The sequence below is a fragment of the Chenopodium album genome, chromosome 20, assembly GCF_948465745.1.
Source record: "Chenopodium album chromosome 20, dcCheAlbu1.1, whole genome shotgun sequence".
Lineage (NCBI taxonomy): Eukaryota > Viridiplantae > Streptophyta > Magnoliopsida > Caryophyllales > Amaranthaceae > Chenopodium > Chenopodium album.
In genome coordinates, this window is record NC_137853.1 from 25,885,743 (window position 1) to 25,905,241 (window position 19,499).

The 19,499-nt window shown below is 34.0% G+C and overlaps 1 protein-coding gene and 1 long non-coding RNA gene across 2 annotated transcripts; both read right to left on the reverse strand.

The window, feature by feature from the left end:
* Positions 1-217: 217 nt before the first annotated feature.
* Positions 218-12,384, reverse strand: LOC145597537 (AMSH-like ubiquitin thioesterase 1). Its single transcript, XM_081653728.1, has 14 exons — positions 12,117-12,384; positions 10,559-10,623; positions 9,529-9,604; positions 9,178-9,378; positions 8,998-9,089; positions 6,589-6,694; positions 6,470-6,516; positions 5,569-5,902; positions 4,387-4,476; positions 4,221-4,283; positions 4,033-4,107; positions 3,194-3,256; positions 749-801; positions 218-652 (listed from the first exon to the last, which is right to left on the reverse strand). Exons 1-14 carry the CDS (start codon positions 12,228-12,230, stop codon positions 478-480), a joined length of 1,554 nt encoding a protein of 517 aa, XP_081509854.1. The 5' UTR covers positions 12,231-12,384; the 3' UTR covers positions 218-477.
* A 1,523-nt stretch (positions 12,385-13,907) lies between these two features.
* LOC145599011 (uncharacterized) lies at positions 13,908-15,824 on the reverse strand. Its single transcript, XR_014103680.1, has 2 exons — positions 15,492-15,824; positions 13,908-15,297 (listed from the first exon to the last, which is right to left on the reverse strand). It is a non-coding gene; the product is annotated as an uncharacterized LOC145599011 (long non-coding RNA).
* Between the last annotated feature and the right edge of the window lie 3,675 nt (positions 15,825-19,499).

Genomic DNA, 19,499 nt, shown 5'->3' on the forward strand with positions numbered 1-19,499 from the left:
TATAGGGAACTTCATCTATGTTGGATCCATGAAACACCATCAACAATTAATATTATGAAGCACTTTATTTATCCGATTAAACACATCTCTCTTATATAGTTATATAAGCCAAGGGATAATACCTAAAATTTCTGCCTACTCTTGGTAATACGGTTGGTGTATATAAATTTAAAAACGTGTTTACAAATTACAACTATGCACAATCAATTCAAGAACATCAAAATGTAACAGAGGGATTGTCAAACTTCTAGTTCATGTGTTGTACAATGATTTATTCTTAACATGATCAAATGTTTCAAAATGCTATAGCTAGTAAACAAGAAAATCGAAATGAATCTATTACTTTCTCAATTTACAATATGTACTGTTAATGTGTTATATCTGACAATTACACAGCCAAAGAAAAAAGCAATGCCTTCGGGCAAACCAGAAATGGGGAAGGGGGAAAATTCATGGAGTTAATCAATAATCATCTATTCATCTAAGATCAATAACATCAAACTTCAACTTGGGATTCATATATACATCTGTACATTGTTTGTATAAGGGCCCACCATCAGCAGGCTGCTCATGTGAATGAAATCCACGCCGATCACAATGTCTAATAACCGACATACCGCCAGGGGTTGTCAATCGGAAAATGCCATGGGTTCTGCTTGGGAAAGAAATAAACATTACAAAGATAGCTACAAACACAGAATCACAGCAATAATCCCAATAGAAAGCGGTTCAGTAACAAGTAACGTACTTGGTTCTATCTCTTGGCGCCATAACAATTGCAACAGCTTCAGGCAACATGACCTGAGAAGACAATCAGATTTCTGTCATCTCTACAATATATTTGCCAGATAAAAAATCATATCCAAGCATAATTTGTCACATTTTCGCATTGCCAATTTACTGTCAGTATAGCATATTTGAATATGTTAAACAGAGAACTTCGAAAAACAGGCATGGCCTAAGTGCTAACACTAAATGCTTAACCCCGCCTGCTCCCTATACTATACATGTAAACACCTCTATGTTATTCTTTGTTTTACTCACGCAGGTAGCCTGAGTGACTGGCCAACCCACCCCCCCCCCCCCCCCCCAAACCCCAGTCTTTCCATAAAAAGAAAATAGTTTGGCTTCACAATGAACTATAAAGTCATGGACACCAAACTCTTTCATTAATGCTTAATGAATGAATAACTTTCCAAAAATAAATCTGTTTTGTTTTCTTCACTTCCAATTTAATTATTTATTTATGGAAAATTTGTTAAAACAAAACCTTTTAAATGCACCATTTTGCGAAAAAAAAACCCTTTTAAAAGCTTTATCGTAAAAGAAAACCCGAAGATAAAATTTTTTGTTTAAAACAACCTAGTACCACTAATTCACTTAATTAACCTCTAATTTCTCTATAACTCTTACTTAACTATTTAATAATTAAATAAATTTATAAATTAAAAAAAAAAAATAGAAAACCACCACCCACCACCCACCACCAGCCACTCAGCCAGCCACCCTCTCCCTTTCCCCCACCCCCAGAAATCCACCTCCACCACTGCCGACCCCCCTCCCTTACCCCCGTTGCAACCCTCCCCCTCCCTAAACCCTGGCAGCAGCCCCCAATCACCATAATCGTCACCGCATAACCCCATTCCATGTCTTCTCCGCCACAATCGCCCCCGCAAAAGAAGTAGACAACCGCTGGGGTGTTCTTATGCGCTTATCTTCTCTCTCCTCGAGGCTTTTGATTAAAGAAATGGTGGTTTTCGTGGCTGAGGTGGTGCATAAATGGAGGATCGGGGTTTAGGGGTTTTGGAAGAAAGGGTTGGGAAAGAGGAGAATGAAGGGTTTGTGGAAGCAGCTGCCATGATTGAAGGTTGAGGAGAGAGAAAAAGAGAGAGATTTAAAAAGAAGAAGGGGGCTGCTGCCAGGGTTTAGGAAGGGGACAGCCGGCGGTGGAGGTGGGTCGCCGGGGGAGGGGGAAAAGGAAGAGGATGGCTGACTGGTGGTGGGGTGGTGGTTTTCTAATTTTTTTATTTTATAACTTAATTTAAATATAAAATAGTTAAGTAAGAGTTATAGAGTAATTAGAAAAAATTAAATGTTCATTAAGTGAATTAGTGGTACTAGGTTGTTTCAAACAAAAATAATTTAACTTCGGGTTTTCTTTTACGATAAAGCTTTTAAAAGGTTTTTTCGCAAAATGGTGCATTTAAAAGGTTTTTTTTAACAGATTTTCCTTTATTTATTTATTTTTTATGAATTTTTAATAGCTAAAGCTATCTGTATAAGCCCTAGAGGACAGATCCTGTACCACAATGAAATTGAACTAAACTAATGTCAGTCAGAAGAGCAAATACTGTAACACAATACAATTAAAGATTTCCTGCGAGTGGACTTGAGTACTTGATCATTCAGGCAATATAAAGATATTAACTACATATTCAGATATGTTTCTGTTATCATTAAAGCTGAGAAAGCATAGCTATTTCAGCTGCAATATGTTCATTACTTAATTGATAAAAATAAACTCGGGAAGCTATGAAGTTTGCAGAAATTCTCCAATATAAAACAGGTCCAGTGAACTTCCAACAGTATAGAATGAAGAAATTTAACTGGGATTATCATATTCTTAAAAGGGGCTTCTTGAGGCCAAATGCCTCGTTGGAAGAGCACAGGACCATAAATCTTCTCAGGGCAAGCAAATAAATGTAACATTCTCCAATATACCTAAAGAAAATCGTCTTCAACTTTAAAGGTTTATTACAGAGAATTAAAGCAAAGGTGTTTATGTTTCTATGTATTCTTACATCTTCACAGCTAACCATCACATTTCTCATCAATATTTATATCTCTCTCTCAGAGTCGCAGGCCATTTCTTGAAGAATGACAAAAGTTAGAAATATTTATCCTAGCTTTTAGTGGACCTTGTAACTCATACTTCGTACAAAGTTTTCCAGAGCCCAACTATCACTATACTTCATGCATTCAACTTCAATATCATTTGTGAAATGTCCCCAATCAACTTGGAAATAATAGATGATTCAGACACAAGAAAACATAACTCAACCTAGGATACAAATAAGATCTTTAAAACATCTTTGACAATTCAAGTCTCGTTCAAGTATTATAACTCCAGCCCCCAAGAAAAAAAAAATAGAGAGAAAAATATATGTAGTAAAAAGGTTTAGAAATCACTTACTTGATATGAGTAATGGGTATGAATGTCAACTGATGACATGAAACATGATTGTGTGGGATGAGTCTGGCAATAGCAACATGCAATGGACATTAGTTACTTATGAAAGAACTCCATTACTTGGAAAATATTGCATAAAATGTATATAAGATAAAAAATTCAACAGTCTCTAAATCAAAGGCAACTATTTCATAGTCTAGTATAAGCCATTTAAGAGAAATTTGCCTATTTAGTTGCCATGACACAGTTTTACAGCTAGAGCATAGGATCACAAAACGAAACCCCATAATCTAGAAAAAGATGATGCTGATTGCTAATTAATTGATTATATTTGTGATGACAACAATAATGATTAAAAAATGTAGATAAATATGCAGCACTGGACAAAGGCTAACATCTTTCTTACTTAATTTACTATGTTAATCCTATACAACTGGTGCTACAATGTATATACCACTGTAAAATGAAGAAAGTGAAGAAATGGAAAGGTCTTTTCATACTTGCATGCAAAACTTTTAACAGATTGATCAATAGAGGAAATATGATTTAGTCATCATTTATATTTCCAGAATTACAGTACGCCATATCATGTGTACAGACTAACTATTTCTGAGAATCCTCGCAGAGGATTAGGAAAAGCTTCAGCAAAGAATTTCATATCAACATTCTATGTATCATGGACAAAAAAGGAATTGTAGATTTATACGTTAAGGGGAAAAACAGAGAGGAAGATGGAGCAGAATTGAGGAACACACATGGTAGCAAAAAACAACCAAACATTCAACAGATTTCACGAATTAAAAATAATAGCAAATTTAAGAATAATAATAAGATCATTGTACATGAATCCATCCCAGTGGGAAAAGCGATTGTTTATCTTGCACTTCAAATATCTCCTCCTCATTTGTTGCCTGACACTAGTCATATGATCAAGAAAGGCTTGATTAAAATATAGAAAGATCAAAACTTTATATTTCATAAGAAATAGGGATGCACATATATACGAAGTGTATAATTTAAATCAACTTACAGTGTCGGATGTTGATTCCTGCTTCGGAATAATCAAAGCTGTAATATAGAACTTTCTGTTCTTCTACAGAGGGAAAAAAACGCCATAATGTTAAGATTTCACCAACCATCATATGGTAGAATTTAAAAAAAAAATAAAAAAATAAAAAAAAGTTGGAAGAGCTTACAAGCGAACCGGCAAGAATACCACATGTCTCCAGATTTTTTGAGGTGTTCGATTTAGCTAATTTCAAGAAAGTATCCATCATACTAGTCGACTGTCAGCAGCACAATAGATCATTCAGAAAAGTAGATACATAAATAAATAAACGAATAAATAAATAAATATATACACTCTACTGATTTTTAGTTACAATCAGGGAGAAAAAAGTGTTAATTTGATAAAATTAACGTGTAATTTTATTTTTTAAAATTCTTTTTTAGTACTATGGAGAGTCATCTTCATATTTTAAACAATTTTATTATTTTATACATGGTATAAGATTTCTTTTTTTTTTTTTTTTTTTTGAACCATGGTATAAGATTTCTAATTATACTACCACTATTTGAGAAGGATAAAGTGTCCCTCAATGCAAAGTTTTGATAGGCAAAAATAAAAATTATATCTATATAACCTTCGTTCCCAAAAGTTCAGCTAACTAATGGACTCTTGTTTCTACGAAAAATTGGAAAAAAGTGAGTGGGTGTAATTAACGGACGATAAAGTTAAAGAAGAGTGAGTGAGACGGGTTAATAGTGTGAGATATGAGCAATAAATTAAATAAAAAAATTGGACAAAATCAGTATTTCCTCCGTTCGTTTTTAGTTAACATGGTTCATTTTGGCATGCAGATTAAGGAAGAAAGAGAGATGCAAAATACGAACATACCCTCTCGCTCACAATACCACACCCCATACATCCTTCATACGAATCTGTACTTTAAAAATTAAAAAAGTGTTCCTAAAAAGGTTTCTGTGCCACATAAATCTCTACTATCATTGTGCCACATCATCATTTAACTAGCATTGCGCCAAGTCACCATTATCTAGCTTTACAAGTCTTACAACAATTATACAATATCATTATTAATGAGAAAGAAAAAAACAATGGTATCCCACAAGTTTCAAACACTAAACCTCATGGATATAACTCACACTTCTTACCATCTTAGCCAATAGTAATTTATATTCTCTTAAAAAGGAATATCAGTTGTCTCACCCTAACCCCAACAAAAACTAAGCAAAAGCAACAGACAGATATTTACTATGAGATGGCATAAGGCAGAATCAATTCAGATAAACCACTGGATGAAATAAAATAAAACTAAACCAACATGTCGAATTAACAAAGAGGCAGCTAACATTCTTACTATGTGCAGCTCCATCGGAGATTCTGACTGAAGCAAACTATCTTGCAAAGAACTGTCCATTGTGTCAAGCTTTTCAGTCTTTAGAGGTGGCTCAGAAGGGATTAAGTCTTGCACCTCTGCAAGCACAGGCGGAGGGCTAGGTTGCTTCACAAAAACAGGTTCAGGAACATCGGGTTCTTCAAATGAAATCATTGGCTTTTCGTCATCTTTTGGCTTCTGACTACTATCACTACTAGGTTCAATTGTAGGTTGCAAAATTGGTTTTTCACAATCCACGGTGCTTTCATCTTTATTAGCTGCAACTCCATCTTCAATAGCCATGACCTGTTGGAGCCTGCTTGTCAACACAAACCACAGAACAAGAGAAATAACAAACAAATAAACCCCAAGCTGAAAGGACAGAACAGTCAAAAATCACTGCAGTTTCTTTTATGCAATACAATCACCATTTAAATAGGATATTTCAGAGTTAACTACCAACCCCACAAGCAATTAAAAAACTGGGTACGATGACATCTCCTACATATAATGCCATGACACCATCTCTAGGGGTGTTGAATTATCATTGTTATATAGAAAATGATATTGATAGGTTTGGTTCCACACATCTACAAGAAGATTGACATTAACGTATCTCTATGATGCACAGAAATAAAAGAATACTAACATGCATCTCCATACTGCACAACACATAATAAAATTAAACATGAGAATTCCTTCACCCACACCCACTAGCAAACGTATCAACTAGATTACTGCCGTAAAACATTCACAGCAGTCTCTACATCCAGGGATACATATATACACTGATATTTTTTTCTTCTGACAGAAACAATTGGTATAGCATATATCATAGTAGTTAAAATAGATGACATGGACAGAGCATAACCATCAGACCAACCTTGGAATCTCAACAGGAGTCGTATCAATATTACTGGGATATCGAACCTGCATCCATCAGAGAAAAATCAGCAAACATTTTGGCGATTAGAAAATCAATCAGATTCTATGGCCATGTACCCCTTTATCAGAAACGGGTGGTTGCCACTGCCTGCAGAGCCCATTTGGTCCCAAAATTGAGTGCCTCAAAAGTGTTTCCTCCTTTGGACGGGGAAAGGAAACAGATCTGTATAAGCATCAACACAACACAACCCAACAGTAAAATTTAGGAAATATATGGCTAAAGAAAGCAAGAAAAAGATATTTGGCAGGTAAAGATCTTTCTAAGTTTCACTTGTTACAACCTTTCCTAACATCAACTTGTAACTGCAGTTTTACAACCACATCAAAATCTTAGTTGTTTATCATTTAGCTCAATAAGATAAATCTGATGCAACCTAATCAACAACTGCGTGAACCTACTATAGAATACTATAGTCAATGTCAGGATCAAAAACTAACAAGCAAAAGGATTGTGATCAAAATAAACAATTATCATCCTCACCAACAATTAGCCTAGTTTTAAATGAGCTGGTTGCAACCTAGAAAGCACAAAGATGTGCTTAACGATTGGAAAAGAAGGGTGAACAAAGGTGAAGGCAGTAAGGTGCTGCAAGTTTGGAACAAAAATTAGCAAACTTTCGAGGATAAAACTTTTCCAGCTCGAAAATTTAGACGAGACTGATGTATAAATGGAACTTCGAACCATAATTTTGCCATACTTGGTGCTCATGGCCCTCCAACTGTACACAAGAAAGACTCCCAGACTCCCTTGGTACTACTTTAATGCATGACACTATATTCCTCAAAATTTTGAGAAAAGTCAATGCCGGGGTAGAAAAGACTATGTATATAAAAAGTGATTATTTCAGTGTTAATAGACTAAGTCAAACCTGTGTTTCCAGATAGACTAAGGTTCATGATGATTTGAATATAGAAAGATGTGATTTGCATTACAATGAAGAAAAACAAGAGAAAAACCTATGTGATGGCAAGAAGGTTATGAGACCATAAATAAAGTTAAAATTAGTTTAAGTCCCGTGCCACACACCGTAATTTTTAAAAAATAATATCAACTTTTAAATATAATTGGTTATTTTACAAAAAAATTAAAAAATCTAAAAACTATTAATAAATATACACACTACTTTGATGTGAATTCTAATCAATAAATGAACAACTATCTTTATTAGGGAAAAAATATGAATATATATACTTCCTAGAAGTAAATAAAAATATGCTACAAATTATTATCCTACCTCCGTTACAAGTTATGTGCAACGATTAGACATTCTCTCTCTGCTTTATGTCAAATCGTTGCACATAACCTGTAACGGAGGTAGTATGTATGTTAATATTTTCTACTATAGTCATAAATGTTTGTGTGGAAAGGTATATAAAATCTTTTTTATTTAAAGTAATTATCTTTGTTATTAACTTATACTCCCTCCGTGTTTTTTTAAGTGACACACTTTCCATTTCTGGCCGTGTTTTTTTTAAGTGACACACTTCCTCTTTCAGAAATTCCTTACATTTTAATAATATATCTTCACCCCATTATCTCTTACTTTATCATTTCTCACTCATTTCATGGTCCCCACTTCCTCTCACATTCTTTTATATTATCATTTCTCACTCCTCCAACCTACCCCACTAACATCTTATTTTATTAAAGTCAATAAAATCTCCTAAAACTCTGTGTCGGTCAAACTGTGTCACTTAACAAAACACGGAGGGAGTATAAGAAATTATCTTTGTATAAGATTTTATATATACTATCATTAATTTTTTCAAAAAAAAAAAAAAAGAAAACAAAAAAACTAAGGACACACCTGGAGATGACACGTGTCATCGCTGGTGTGTCTTTTTGTATATAGTTATTGATGTTTATTGCCTGACCAAACAATCCCAAACAGATGAACCGAGGTGGTAAAATTCTACTAAAAATAAATAAATAAATATAAAATATATGAATAAAGTAAATTCAGCATCAGCAAACCAAACCATAGCAGTCAAGATCCAGAACCAACACAGTACCTCAGATTGTCACGTTACTTACATCAGATACAGAACAACAAAACCATATTGGAACTATTATGTTAAATTCTAGACACCAACATAGTTCTGACATCTGTCCCTGGGTAATTATACAGAGAAAAAGGCTTTTGTATCTAAAAATTAACAAGCTGCAGATATATAACCTCATCAAAATGAACAATTTGCTCAGGAAAAGTTAGAATACAGGTAATCCAAGGGTTAAAACTCACAAGGCAAGTTGTAGAAAGAAGAATTAACAGATAATGAACTTTAACTCTAGACAAGAAAAAACTTGAATCTCAATTCTCAATTACTAAAATCACTTGATGCTTTAAGAACAGCAATATAAAATATAAACTGATGTAGCATACACAAAATACAGATTTTGTCAAACTATAGAGCAAAGAGAATATTGCATGAAACTTTTATCTTGCTAAAAATGCTAAGACATACAATTTGTGAAATTTCTCTTCCACCGGGATGGTGTAAACATTCTGCTGAGCATTTAAACCTCCATATGCACCCCTGGAAAAATTTTGTGTTGCCTTATACAACAAAGATGTGTGAGTAAAGAAACTTTTGCAGAAGCCAGTTTTGATTCCAGAAAAAAGATAGTGAGAGACAAACATGTACCTTAACTACTTGACTATTAGTTGGAGAGGGTGCATTGATGAGAGGCCATTGCACAGAAGAACTAAGAGAATGATTTTCTTTGGGACGATCATTATGATTCCATCCAATAACTTGGTACATGGGCTTTCTTTCATGTTCTTTAATTTTCTGCTTAACAGCAGGATTCAGAGCCTCCAATTCATTCAAGGCAATTATTAATTGCTGCACAAATAAAATAAATCGCCACACAGAAAGTTAAACACCCGTAGTATACATATGTTTTTTTCTAAATCTTCTACAGCTGAAAGCCTGAAACTAAGATAAAACATAAGAAAAGCAAACAACATACATGTAATTTTATTCTTTAATCACCTTTTTCAATAAACTTTTTTTGCTTTGTGGAGATGATGCATATTCCCTATGGCGAGGAATAGTCTCGGACACCAAACTGAAAAAAGGTAAATAGCTAGATACATTAAAAAAAAAAAAATGTATATATATCATATATAGTCAGAACAAATCAACATGTATAGCAGATGTGATTTGTGGGGAGCATTAGGTAAATCTCAGATTTTTTGTCAATAGTGCAATATCTTGATATTTGAGAAAATATTAGCCTAAATTTTATAGGAGGTTCAGACTTTAGGGAGGGATGACAAAAGGGAAGGAATGGGGGAAGGGGGGGATACTACACATTTAAGGGTGCTTTTGTGAGATATTGAGGGTGGAAATGAAACTATTTATTAATCACCGAGATTATTCAGTAAGTTCAATGTGATTCTCAATACGCTGCTATGATTTATTCACTTGATTTTTCACTTATCATGACTTCATAGAATCTTACTAACATGAACTTATTCTTCTTAAATTGAACTTCTTGCTTTCTTACAACATTTTGACTTTGACGCTAGCCAATAAATTTAAAAGTTGACATCTTCTATATATATGAATTGAAACGAACTTACCAAGCAATATCAAAGCATAATATGTGAATAGTGAAAGAGTCAAATAACAAAGGAATTAAGTTACTTTTTATGAATTGAACTTGAGTAGCCTTCATTTACTTGAGTAGAACTTGTCATTTTTTTTTTTAATCTCAATTGAACTTGTCTTTCCCAAATTCAATTGATCTGCATTTATCTTTCCTAAAGTAATTGAAAATAAGGTGAACAAAACAAATCCTAAAGTAACCTTTCATATTCTTTTACATTCCTTTTGTCCCATAAAAGTTACATCAATTTTTCTATACAACAAAAGGAACCTGAAGTTGGTGGTGGCTACAATGTAAAAAAGTGTTACCACAATGTGATCCACATATAATTTTCCCATGATTAAAAAGATGTCAATTATAAAGCCAGTGTGTAAAATTAACCTATAATAATGATAGGCAAAATGGTTTTACCTTGAAAATCGTAGAAGCATGACATAGAGGTCTATAATATTCTTCTCATTCCGGAAGATAGTAGCCTGTAAAAGTCAAAGTAGCAATAGTAGCAATATTAAGCAGCAAACAAAGGCTTCAAAACAGGAAAGGAATATAAATAAGCAATTAGAATTACTTGAAATTGTAGATAACTCAACTCCTTAGCAGACTCTTATTAGCACATTCTACCATTTTTCATATTATTATTCGATGGCCATTTAACCAATAACTACATAGACAGATCATCATCAGTAGTATGGAGGCTTCAACAACCAAACCTAATTTATATATTTTTTTTCCTTTCCTAATAACTTCTAAGTTACAAATTACTACCAAGGCTTTGTTCTCCTAATCAGAAATACGGAGATTTGGTCTAAATTCATTAATGCCTGGCTTAGTGGTTTGAATCTTTCAAGTTAGTGTGGTTTGTCTTGATCTCCTAGGTTGATTATATAAAGATCATATTTTTACAACAATATGTTGGTAACAACATTATCATGTGAGGTATTGCTATGGTTGATTCAATAAGTGGTAACAAATAATGGAAATGAAACTGTATACAATCTGTAAGAATTTTGGTGTCCATTCCTATGGTATATAGGTAATACTAGTTCAATCCAAACAACCTTTATTTCCTCAAAAACTTTCATCACCATATAGAGGACACTTATGAAGGAGAACAAGTTTGGGATGACATTGCATTACTATAGACATAAGTATGTCACACTGCTTCCCAATCACATTTAAATTCATTCCAATTACCGCAATTAACAACTGGCTATAAAACAAGTCAGTAGAGTCGTATACTCGTATTAATGGTTCTTTGATTCTAACAAGAATAAGTAACAATTTTTTAATTAAGTTGAAATGATAATAGCCGAAGCAATATCAGAAATGGGGCTCTAACACGACTTTTTCTTCTGTATGATATCCTTCTTCAATCATCCAAACCAAAATAAATAAGTACTCCGTATAAGAGACTAGAATTCAACTTCCATAGCTGATTACATAAATGTAACTGATTTAGGCAACAGTTAATCTCTCAATACTAGCATCAATATACAGTACCTCCAAAAGACAAATCTAATGGTTAATCATAATTAAGAACACAATCAAACTATTCCAATAAAGTGTTCTGTTACGTTCGCGGATGCATAGCTCATTATGTACACATATTACACAAGCAAATGGTACAACAAAATATGGAGATAATCAATAGAATTTCAGAAAATTTCCCTCAATTTCATATCAAAACCTACAAAAACCCTACTGAAAATCGAAAATTCTTCAATTCCCACAAATTAATTTGTTTCCACTCATTCCATAATCAATTTTTTGTCTACATAAATCACTCATGAGTCAGTTATAACCAAACCAACCCAAATTCTACTATAACATAGAAAACAACACAAAATTCAACCTCAATTTTAGGTAATTTTGATCAACTAAAATTCACCAACCCCCCAAAAACAGCGAAATTCTATCATTAATAAAATTATACAGAAAATTAAATTCAGATTTGAAGTAGAAGAGTAACCTGTCTGAGTATATTATCGGCGATCCTGAAGTAGATACGCAGTGAAATGCGATTATCGACGTCAAGCTTCTTAGCGTTAGCAGCAATGTCGATACGTCCAGAAGATGGCCTCATCTTCTCGAATTTTGCAGAATTCGAATAAATCTCAACTTCGATTGATCGAAGCTGGAGCGCCGGAGATGCGCGTCAATGGCGGACGGCGGAGGAGGGAGACGGAGGAAGAGAGAGAAAAGAGAAGAAAGATGATACAAGTAACAAGGTCATTCAGAATTCCACCAAGGGCATAATTGGTATACAAGTATGCATTTTTTTATTTTGTAGCGTGGAAACTTTTTTTTTTTTTTTAAGGTAACAATGGACCAACTAGAGACAAGGTCACAAGAGTAGGGGTGACCGGGTGAAAATGGGTCGGACACTCGAACCGTTATCACTATCGAATTAGGTAATCAATAACCAACAGCACAAAAAATGATACCATGAACCAAATTGGGTACCGGAATTTTCAGACCGGTTATCGGATACCCGATATGATATCCAATAGAAAAAATACATTTTAATAATCTCAACTATAGGCTTTACTAGGGGTGTTAATCGAGCGAGTCGATCACGAGCAAAGGATTGCTTGACTCGTACTCGTGAATTTTCGAGTCGATCACGAGTTGCTCGTTTAAACGTTTAGGTCTCTTAAATTTTATCTATTTGTTGCTTATATTTTATTACCTTTACATAAATATTTCCTACTTAAGTTGATAAATTTAAATTTATAAAGTGTCAAGGTAAATTTTTGTTTTTAAAGATAAAAAAATAATAAAAATATTGAATTTCTTGTACACTTATCGAGTTGATTCGAGCGAACACGAGCAAATCATTGCCGGTTGTGATCATTGGAGGCAAACACATAGTATAATTGGGATTATTAGATAATAAAACTTAGTTGGGATTATTAAAAGTAAATCGCTTATAATTAAGATTATTAATACGTAGTTTTCCCAATTTGGTTATTTAATTTTTGCATAGTTTTATAACTTTCGTACGCAGGGCACTAATGCTCATTCATCTTGACTTTCACAGTTTTACTATCCAACTCATTTTGTTAACCAAACTTTTTTTTTTTTAAATAAAAGTTTGAGGATTATGCAAATAACGAATGTGAAAAATACAAGATCCTTAACTATTAGCGGAGTATATCAGATTATCAAACTCTAATATACTATAATCAGAGTTGGCCTTTCAATAATACTATAGTTGTGATCACAGTTCTCTTCCGACATTTACGATCTAATAACGTACAAAAGGTAAGAATTGCTAATAATGTGACTATCTCTTTCTTTGTGGGGGTGGGAAAAATTTGCTCACCATTCACCAAATTAATGCTGGTTGCTGGGAAATAGAATGCTGCGCAGTAGAGGTACCAGGCGGAAGAACCTGATGTCAAATAAGAGCTGGAAGTAGCATAGTATAATGGTGATCGCAGTACATGTTACTATAAGAATCCTGAATACGATGAAGAGTAGGAAGCCAAAGATGTAGCAGTACTAATTTAGCCATTCTTGATGGCTCAATTCAACAAGTCACACGAGATGACGAGATAAAGCACATTATTACCTTGATTCACAATTCTTATTTATAAAACACAAAATGGACTTTTTGACAGAGTTTTTATCAACTATAGTCTAACCAAATAAAGCTGTAGATATTCATATACAGTATACACCAAGTGACCAAACCAAATTGCCTGAAATATGTTTAGACACTTTCAAAATTAAGACTTGGAACAAAAATATATAAAAATATCCACTAATAATATGTATTATTGCTGATAAAAATTGAATTACAACATTATTATTCATTACTAATATCAGTAGTGTATGAAAGGAGGGATATGGGCACCTTTAAGCCACTCTCCACTTTCACTCTCAACATCTGCTAACAGAAGAGGGCAACCAGCCATTTCCAAATATTTTAGATTTGAAAGAAGCCGCATTGCTTCCAGAGAAGGCAAATTCTTTAGTTTAGGCAAGCCAGAAAGATACATCTCTCTGTCAGTTTCCCTAGCCAGTCGAGTATTGTTTCCAAATATTCGGACTGCCCAATTGTCAAGCATTGGAGTGCCCTCATATATTTGAGCTGATCAGGAAGAGCAGTGGTATCATCATTGTTATACAAGTGGAACCCCTCCAATGTTAAAACTTCAAGTGATTTGCAAATAGGACTATCTTCGCCCAAGTTTGCAAGTAGTACTAATTCATCAGTGTGTAGTTCCCTTAAACAAAGAAGAGTTCCCAACCCTACTAGTTGGTTAGTATTTTTCAAGGTTAAAGAATGAAGCTGTGTTAAAGAGGACAAATCTCCAAGATTTTCGACTTGATAACAATAAACAACTACAACTATCTGTTCAAGCGAATTGCAACATTAGAACCCTTCGTTTGGTAATGTAATAGTCAGCTTCTTGCAATATTCAACTTGTAAGAAACGAATAGATATGAAACTCTCTAATGTCAGAATTCCTTCGGCTATAAATCTATAAATCTTCAAGGAGACGAGGTTCGAAAGTGAGGAACTTCCTTCTTCAATCAGCCATCTTGGAAATCTAGTACCATCATGATTCCAAATCTGAAGCATTTTTAAGTTCGCATTAGGTTGTAGAGCTTCTAGGATCTCATTCGAGTGGGGATTATCCTTAACTGCTGGCCATTTACTAAAACCCCATCCGAGAACTAAACTGTCAAGATATGACTTGTTGTCTAGAACTCTGTCACGAGCTTCTTCTTCACCATCTAAAAACATAGATTGTGGATTTCCAATGTACCTCTGAGATTAGTCAATGAACCAAGGTCACTTAATCTCCCGCCCCAATTCATTTCTAAATGAGGCACACCCCATTGATATCTGTTATAAACGAATGTTGTTAATATCATGCCACTTTTGTGAAAAGTAATAATAAAATATTGCCACTGTGTTCTGGACTCCGTTTTCTAATTTTTAATAATAAGTGCTACAACGGTACCAAACTAACTTGGAATTTCACGCCGTCTTCTAATTTTCTGAAATTGTGGTAGGAGGAGAGAGAAACCATTAAACGAAGACTAGTAGAGAGAGATCGGGAAACCATAAACGAATTGAGACCATGGCCTACATTCAACTTCCTCTTCATACCTCTACTTCCCTCCATAGATTCATCCTAGAAACACAAATAATTCACTAATTGATCGATGCATTCCATAACTCACACCATAATCAAGATAAGGAATGCCTATCAATAAGATTGAAGCCACTACTTATTAAATTGCAATTCTACAGATGCGCCCACACAACAATTCAAAAGCAACAACAATTAACGAACATTTGATAGGATTATTACATTAATAAAAGTACCTTCCTGGGGGGATTTATGACCCTTGCTGCGATTCTGGGAAAGGGGTGACCCCGAATGTTAACCTTGCTCCAATTCCGGGAATGGGTGGAGTCCAATATGTACCTTGCTCCGACGCTCGGAAAAGGTTAACCTCCCTTATCCGAATAAGCACCTCAATCCGATTCGGGGAAAGGGGGTCCAATTCGGGGAAAGGGTGTAGTCGAATATGGGTTTTAGCAACGAATTCTGTTTCGTCGACTTTTGCCGAATATGGGTTGAAGGTGGTTGATGCAAGTGTCAAGGTAGAACAAATGAACCAAAAGTTAACCTTTGTTATTTCCGTCAACTACGACGTTACCATTCAACTCTTTTAAAACTGGGATGATATAACGGGAACTTACCTGTTTTATTTGCATGGACCTTCGTGCCCCTCATTTAACTGACTAAAAGACGATATTACCCCTGATATCAACAAACCATGTTTTTCTTTGAGTTTGCCCCATCCGGTTCACCGGAGCTTAGCTCCGACTACATCCGGATTCGACCCGGGTTGCACACCTAACTTATGGTGGGTGAGTCTCCCAACAAGAGTTTTTTGCATTCGGTGAGGCTCGAACTCGAGACCTTCCTTAAGCGACATCAAGCTGCTTACCACTTGAGCCAACTCTTGTTGGTAACAACAAACCATGTTGATATCAGTTATCAACTTGTATTTCCTCTTTCTAAATTGATAGCAGGCAAAGTTTGTACAGCAGTTAATAGACCCAACCCCATTTGTATACCAATGGAATCATCATTAAGGATGTGCCCATTAGTCTAGTGGTTAAGGCCTCACTCCTCTATACTAAGGTCACAGGATCAAGGCCCAACAAATCCTTTAACTTTTTTTTTTTGCTTCTTTGTTCTTTATTTTTTTTCTTTTTTTTTTTCGGTTCCTTTCTTTGTTCTTTCTTTTTTTTGCTTTCTTTTTTTGTTCCTTTCTTTGTTCTTTCTTGTTTTTTTTTTCTTTCTTTTTTCTTTCTTTGCTTTTGGTGGAGGCATAATATAATTTTGTCAAATATCATATACTACCTATATGGCAATATATATATATTTTTTAGCACGTATTTTAAATTTATTTATTACTCCTTAATTTTGAGAACATATTTTTTTGAACACGTATTCTCACTAGGTAACTTGTTGAAATTTATTTTTTATACCTTCATCCCTCAAATCTTACATTCTTAGTTCCCATTAGGTAAATTGTTAAAGCTCACCATACTAAGGCCTTGTTTGGTGCCCTCAAAAAAAAAAAAAAAAAAAGGCCTTGTTTGGTAAAATGGATTTTCATTGGCTTTTTTATTAGCTTTTGGCTTTTAGCTTTTTCATTTGGTCAACCATCCAAAATTTGTGTTTGGTAAATGGCTTTTTCAACCAGCTGAAAAGCTGGCTTTTAAGCCAAAATGAAAAAGCTACTTGGAGTAGCTTTTGGCTTTTGGCTTTTGGTTACCTAAGTTACTAATAACATCCACCAGCCAATTTTACCAAACATTTTTTTAAACTAGTAAAAAGTCAAACAGCCAACAAAAAAAGCCAATACAAACAGCCAGTCAAACCAGCCAATCAAACCAGCCGACAGCCAACAGCTAGCAGCCAATTACCAAACAAGGCTTAAATCTTTTCGGCAAGTTTATTGGTAATTTGTCATTATCCGTCACAAATCCTCCTCCTCTCCCACAAGATATTTTGACAAACTTTTAAATAAATCGAATGTACAGTAAAATATTGTACATTCGTTATAAAGTTACCCTAAAATGGGTAAATATGACCCTAATATGAATAAAACTTACCTTGGCATAAATATAAGTTGCAAAGTGATTATGCTTAATTAATTAAAGTACCCCAAATTCTTTTAAAAGTGACCCTAAATTTGATAAAAAGTGTCCTCTGATTAACAACAAATTATTATACACCGGATGTATACAAAAGTTTTGGAGTGACTTTTTTTATTAGCTTTTAGAATATATATGCATTAATTATTGATTTGTATGCGGTTGATTGGTGACGGTGAGTCGGTGACCCAGCACCCCTAAAATCCTGGATCCGCCACTGTATATATATATATATATATATATATATATATATATATATATATATATATATATATTGTAGACACCCATTTGTGTCTCCCCAAAACCAAACCCAGTGATGAATGCCTTGCACGTTGTATTATTATCGAATTAGGTGAAAGTGATTTGAAAGTCGAGTGTTGCGATTTAGTTTTAATTAAATTCTTTTCTCTCTGTTCTTGAAAATGACTTTATTTATTTGAAAATAGCCGAACCAGTTTAGTATGGTCTGTAACTAAGGTCCAATAATAGTGTAGATGGATGGAGCTCGAAGAGACCTTTCCAACGATATATTATAAGCCCGATTCCGATGAATATTGAGGAAGTTATGGCCAAAATACTAAGCTGGGCCTGGTTAATTATTTTAATACGACCCAATGATCTAGAGGAGGGCCCAATATTAATTATTATTCCTAAAATTATTAGGATTATAGTTTTCTAGAAGTTTCTAGAAAGTTCTTTTTAATTCTAATATTATTAGATTTAATAATTATTATTTTAAAATAGATTTTTATTTGGAATAAAATATTGTTTTGTTATCTTAAAAATATATATTTTATCTTCTGTACGGATTCCGTAGATCAAGTTGATTAAAGATCGGATTCCGCGTGAAGAAAAACGCGCTAATACAGGTTGTCGCCAAATGACAAGTCTGTCGCCGCGCGACAGACCCTATCGCCTCGCGACAAACATTGTCGCGCGACAGAGTTAATTCCTGGCGACAGCGTGGAGTTTTATTCCTTATCAAATTCTATGATTTTCCGGACTATTTTCATTATAAATAGCGTCTGACTCCCTGTTTTCAGAATCATCAATTACAATCAATTGACATTCAGTTACTCTTTAATTCTCTCTTTTCTCTCTTGAGCAATATATGCTTTCTTTCTCCCTCTCTTTCTAAATTTCCTTTTTACATACAATATTCCGCATTCACAAGATCTAGAATCTCTTAGCCAAGTTCGAAGTTGCCTTCGCCCTAGACGTTCAAGGTTCGATATTTCTGAGGGTTTGGTCCAAAACTAGTCTAAACTTTATTTAATTTGATTTCAATTTAATTATTTAGTTGTTCTTTATTATTTTCATTGAAGTTTACTAACTTGTGTATTTTGTTATTAGAAAGAGGTACGAGGCTTCAAAGTAAGTAGATTAGCTTACTCCCTATTTCTTTCACAATGTAGATTTCATGCTTATTATTGTTTATGATTCCTAGTATCATGTTAGGATGCTTTTAATGCTTTCTAGTATCATGTTAGGATGTTATTTTATGCTTTCTAGTATCATGTTTAGGGTGCCTTTATTCCTTTCTAATATCATGTTAGTACCATGTTAGGTTTAAAGTTTCGATCTTTATTGTTTAGTGACATGCTAGGATTTGTTATTAATCTTGTTAGTATCATGCGTAGGATCTTGCTATTATTATCTAGCTTTATTATTAACATGATGATTATTATTGTTATTATGATTAATATTGTTTATTCTTACGTTGCTTGATATATATTTTTATTATTGTTATTGCTTGATCACACCTTTTATGCAGGTTTAAAGGGAATTTGTACTTGAAATCACGCTTAATAAGATAATTATTTATTTGGTTTAGACTAATGTGATTTTAATTCAAGTGATCGCCAATAATAGTCTTATTTGTGCATTAATTTCAACCAACATAGATAAACAGGGTAGGATTAACATGATGTTTGTATGTTATTCAAAAAGCGCACATGAATACGAGCAGAACAAAGTAGAGGCCTATTTTATAGGGCGAGTCCTTTCTTTTGTAGATTGGATTCGTACCCTCATCCCCGGACCCTATTTGGTTCAAGACCTTATGGAGTAGTTGATGGTCCTTTTGGATTGTCTTTTGGGTTTACAAGTTCCTAAAACTTGTTGGCGACTCTTTTTGCTCTTTGTCTTTCCCTTTGG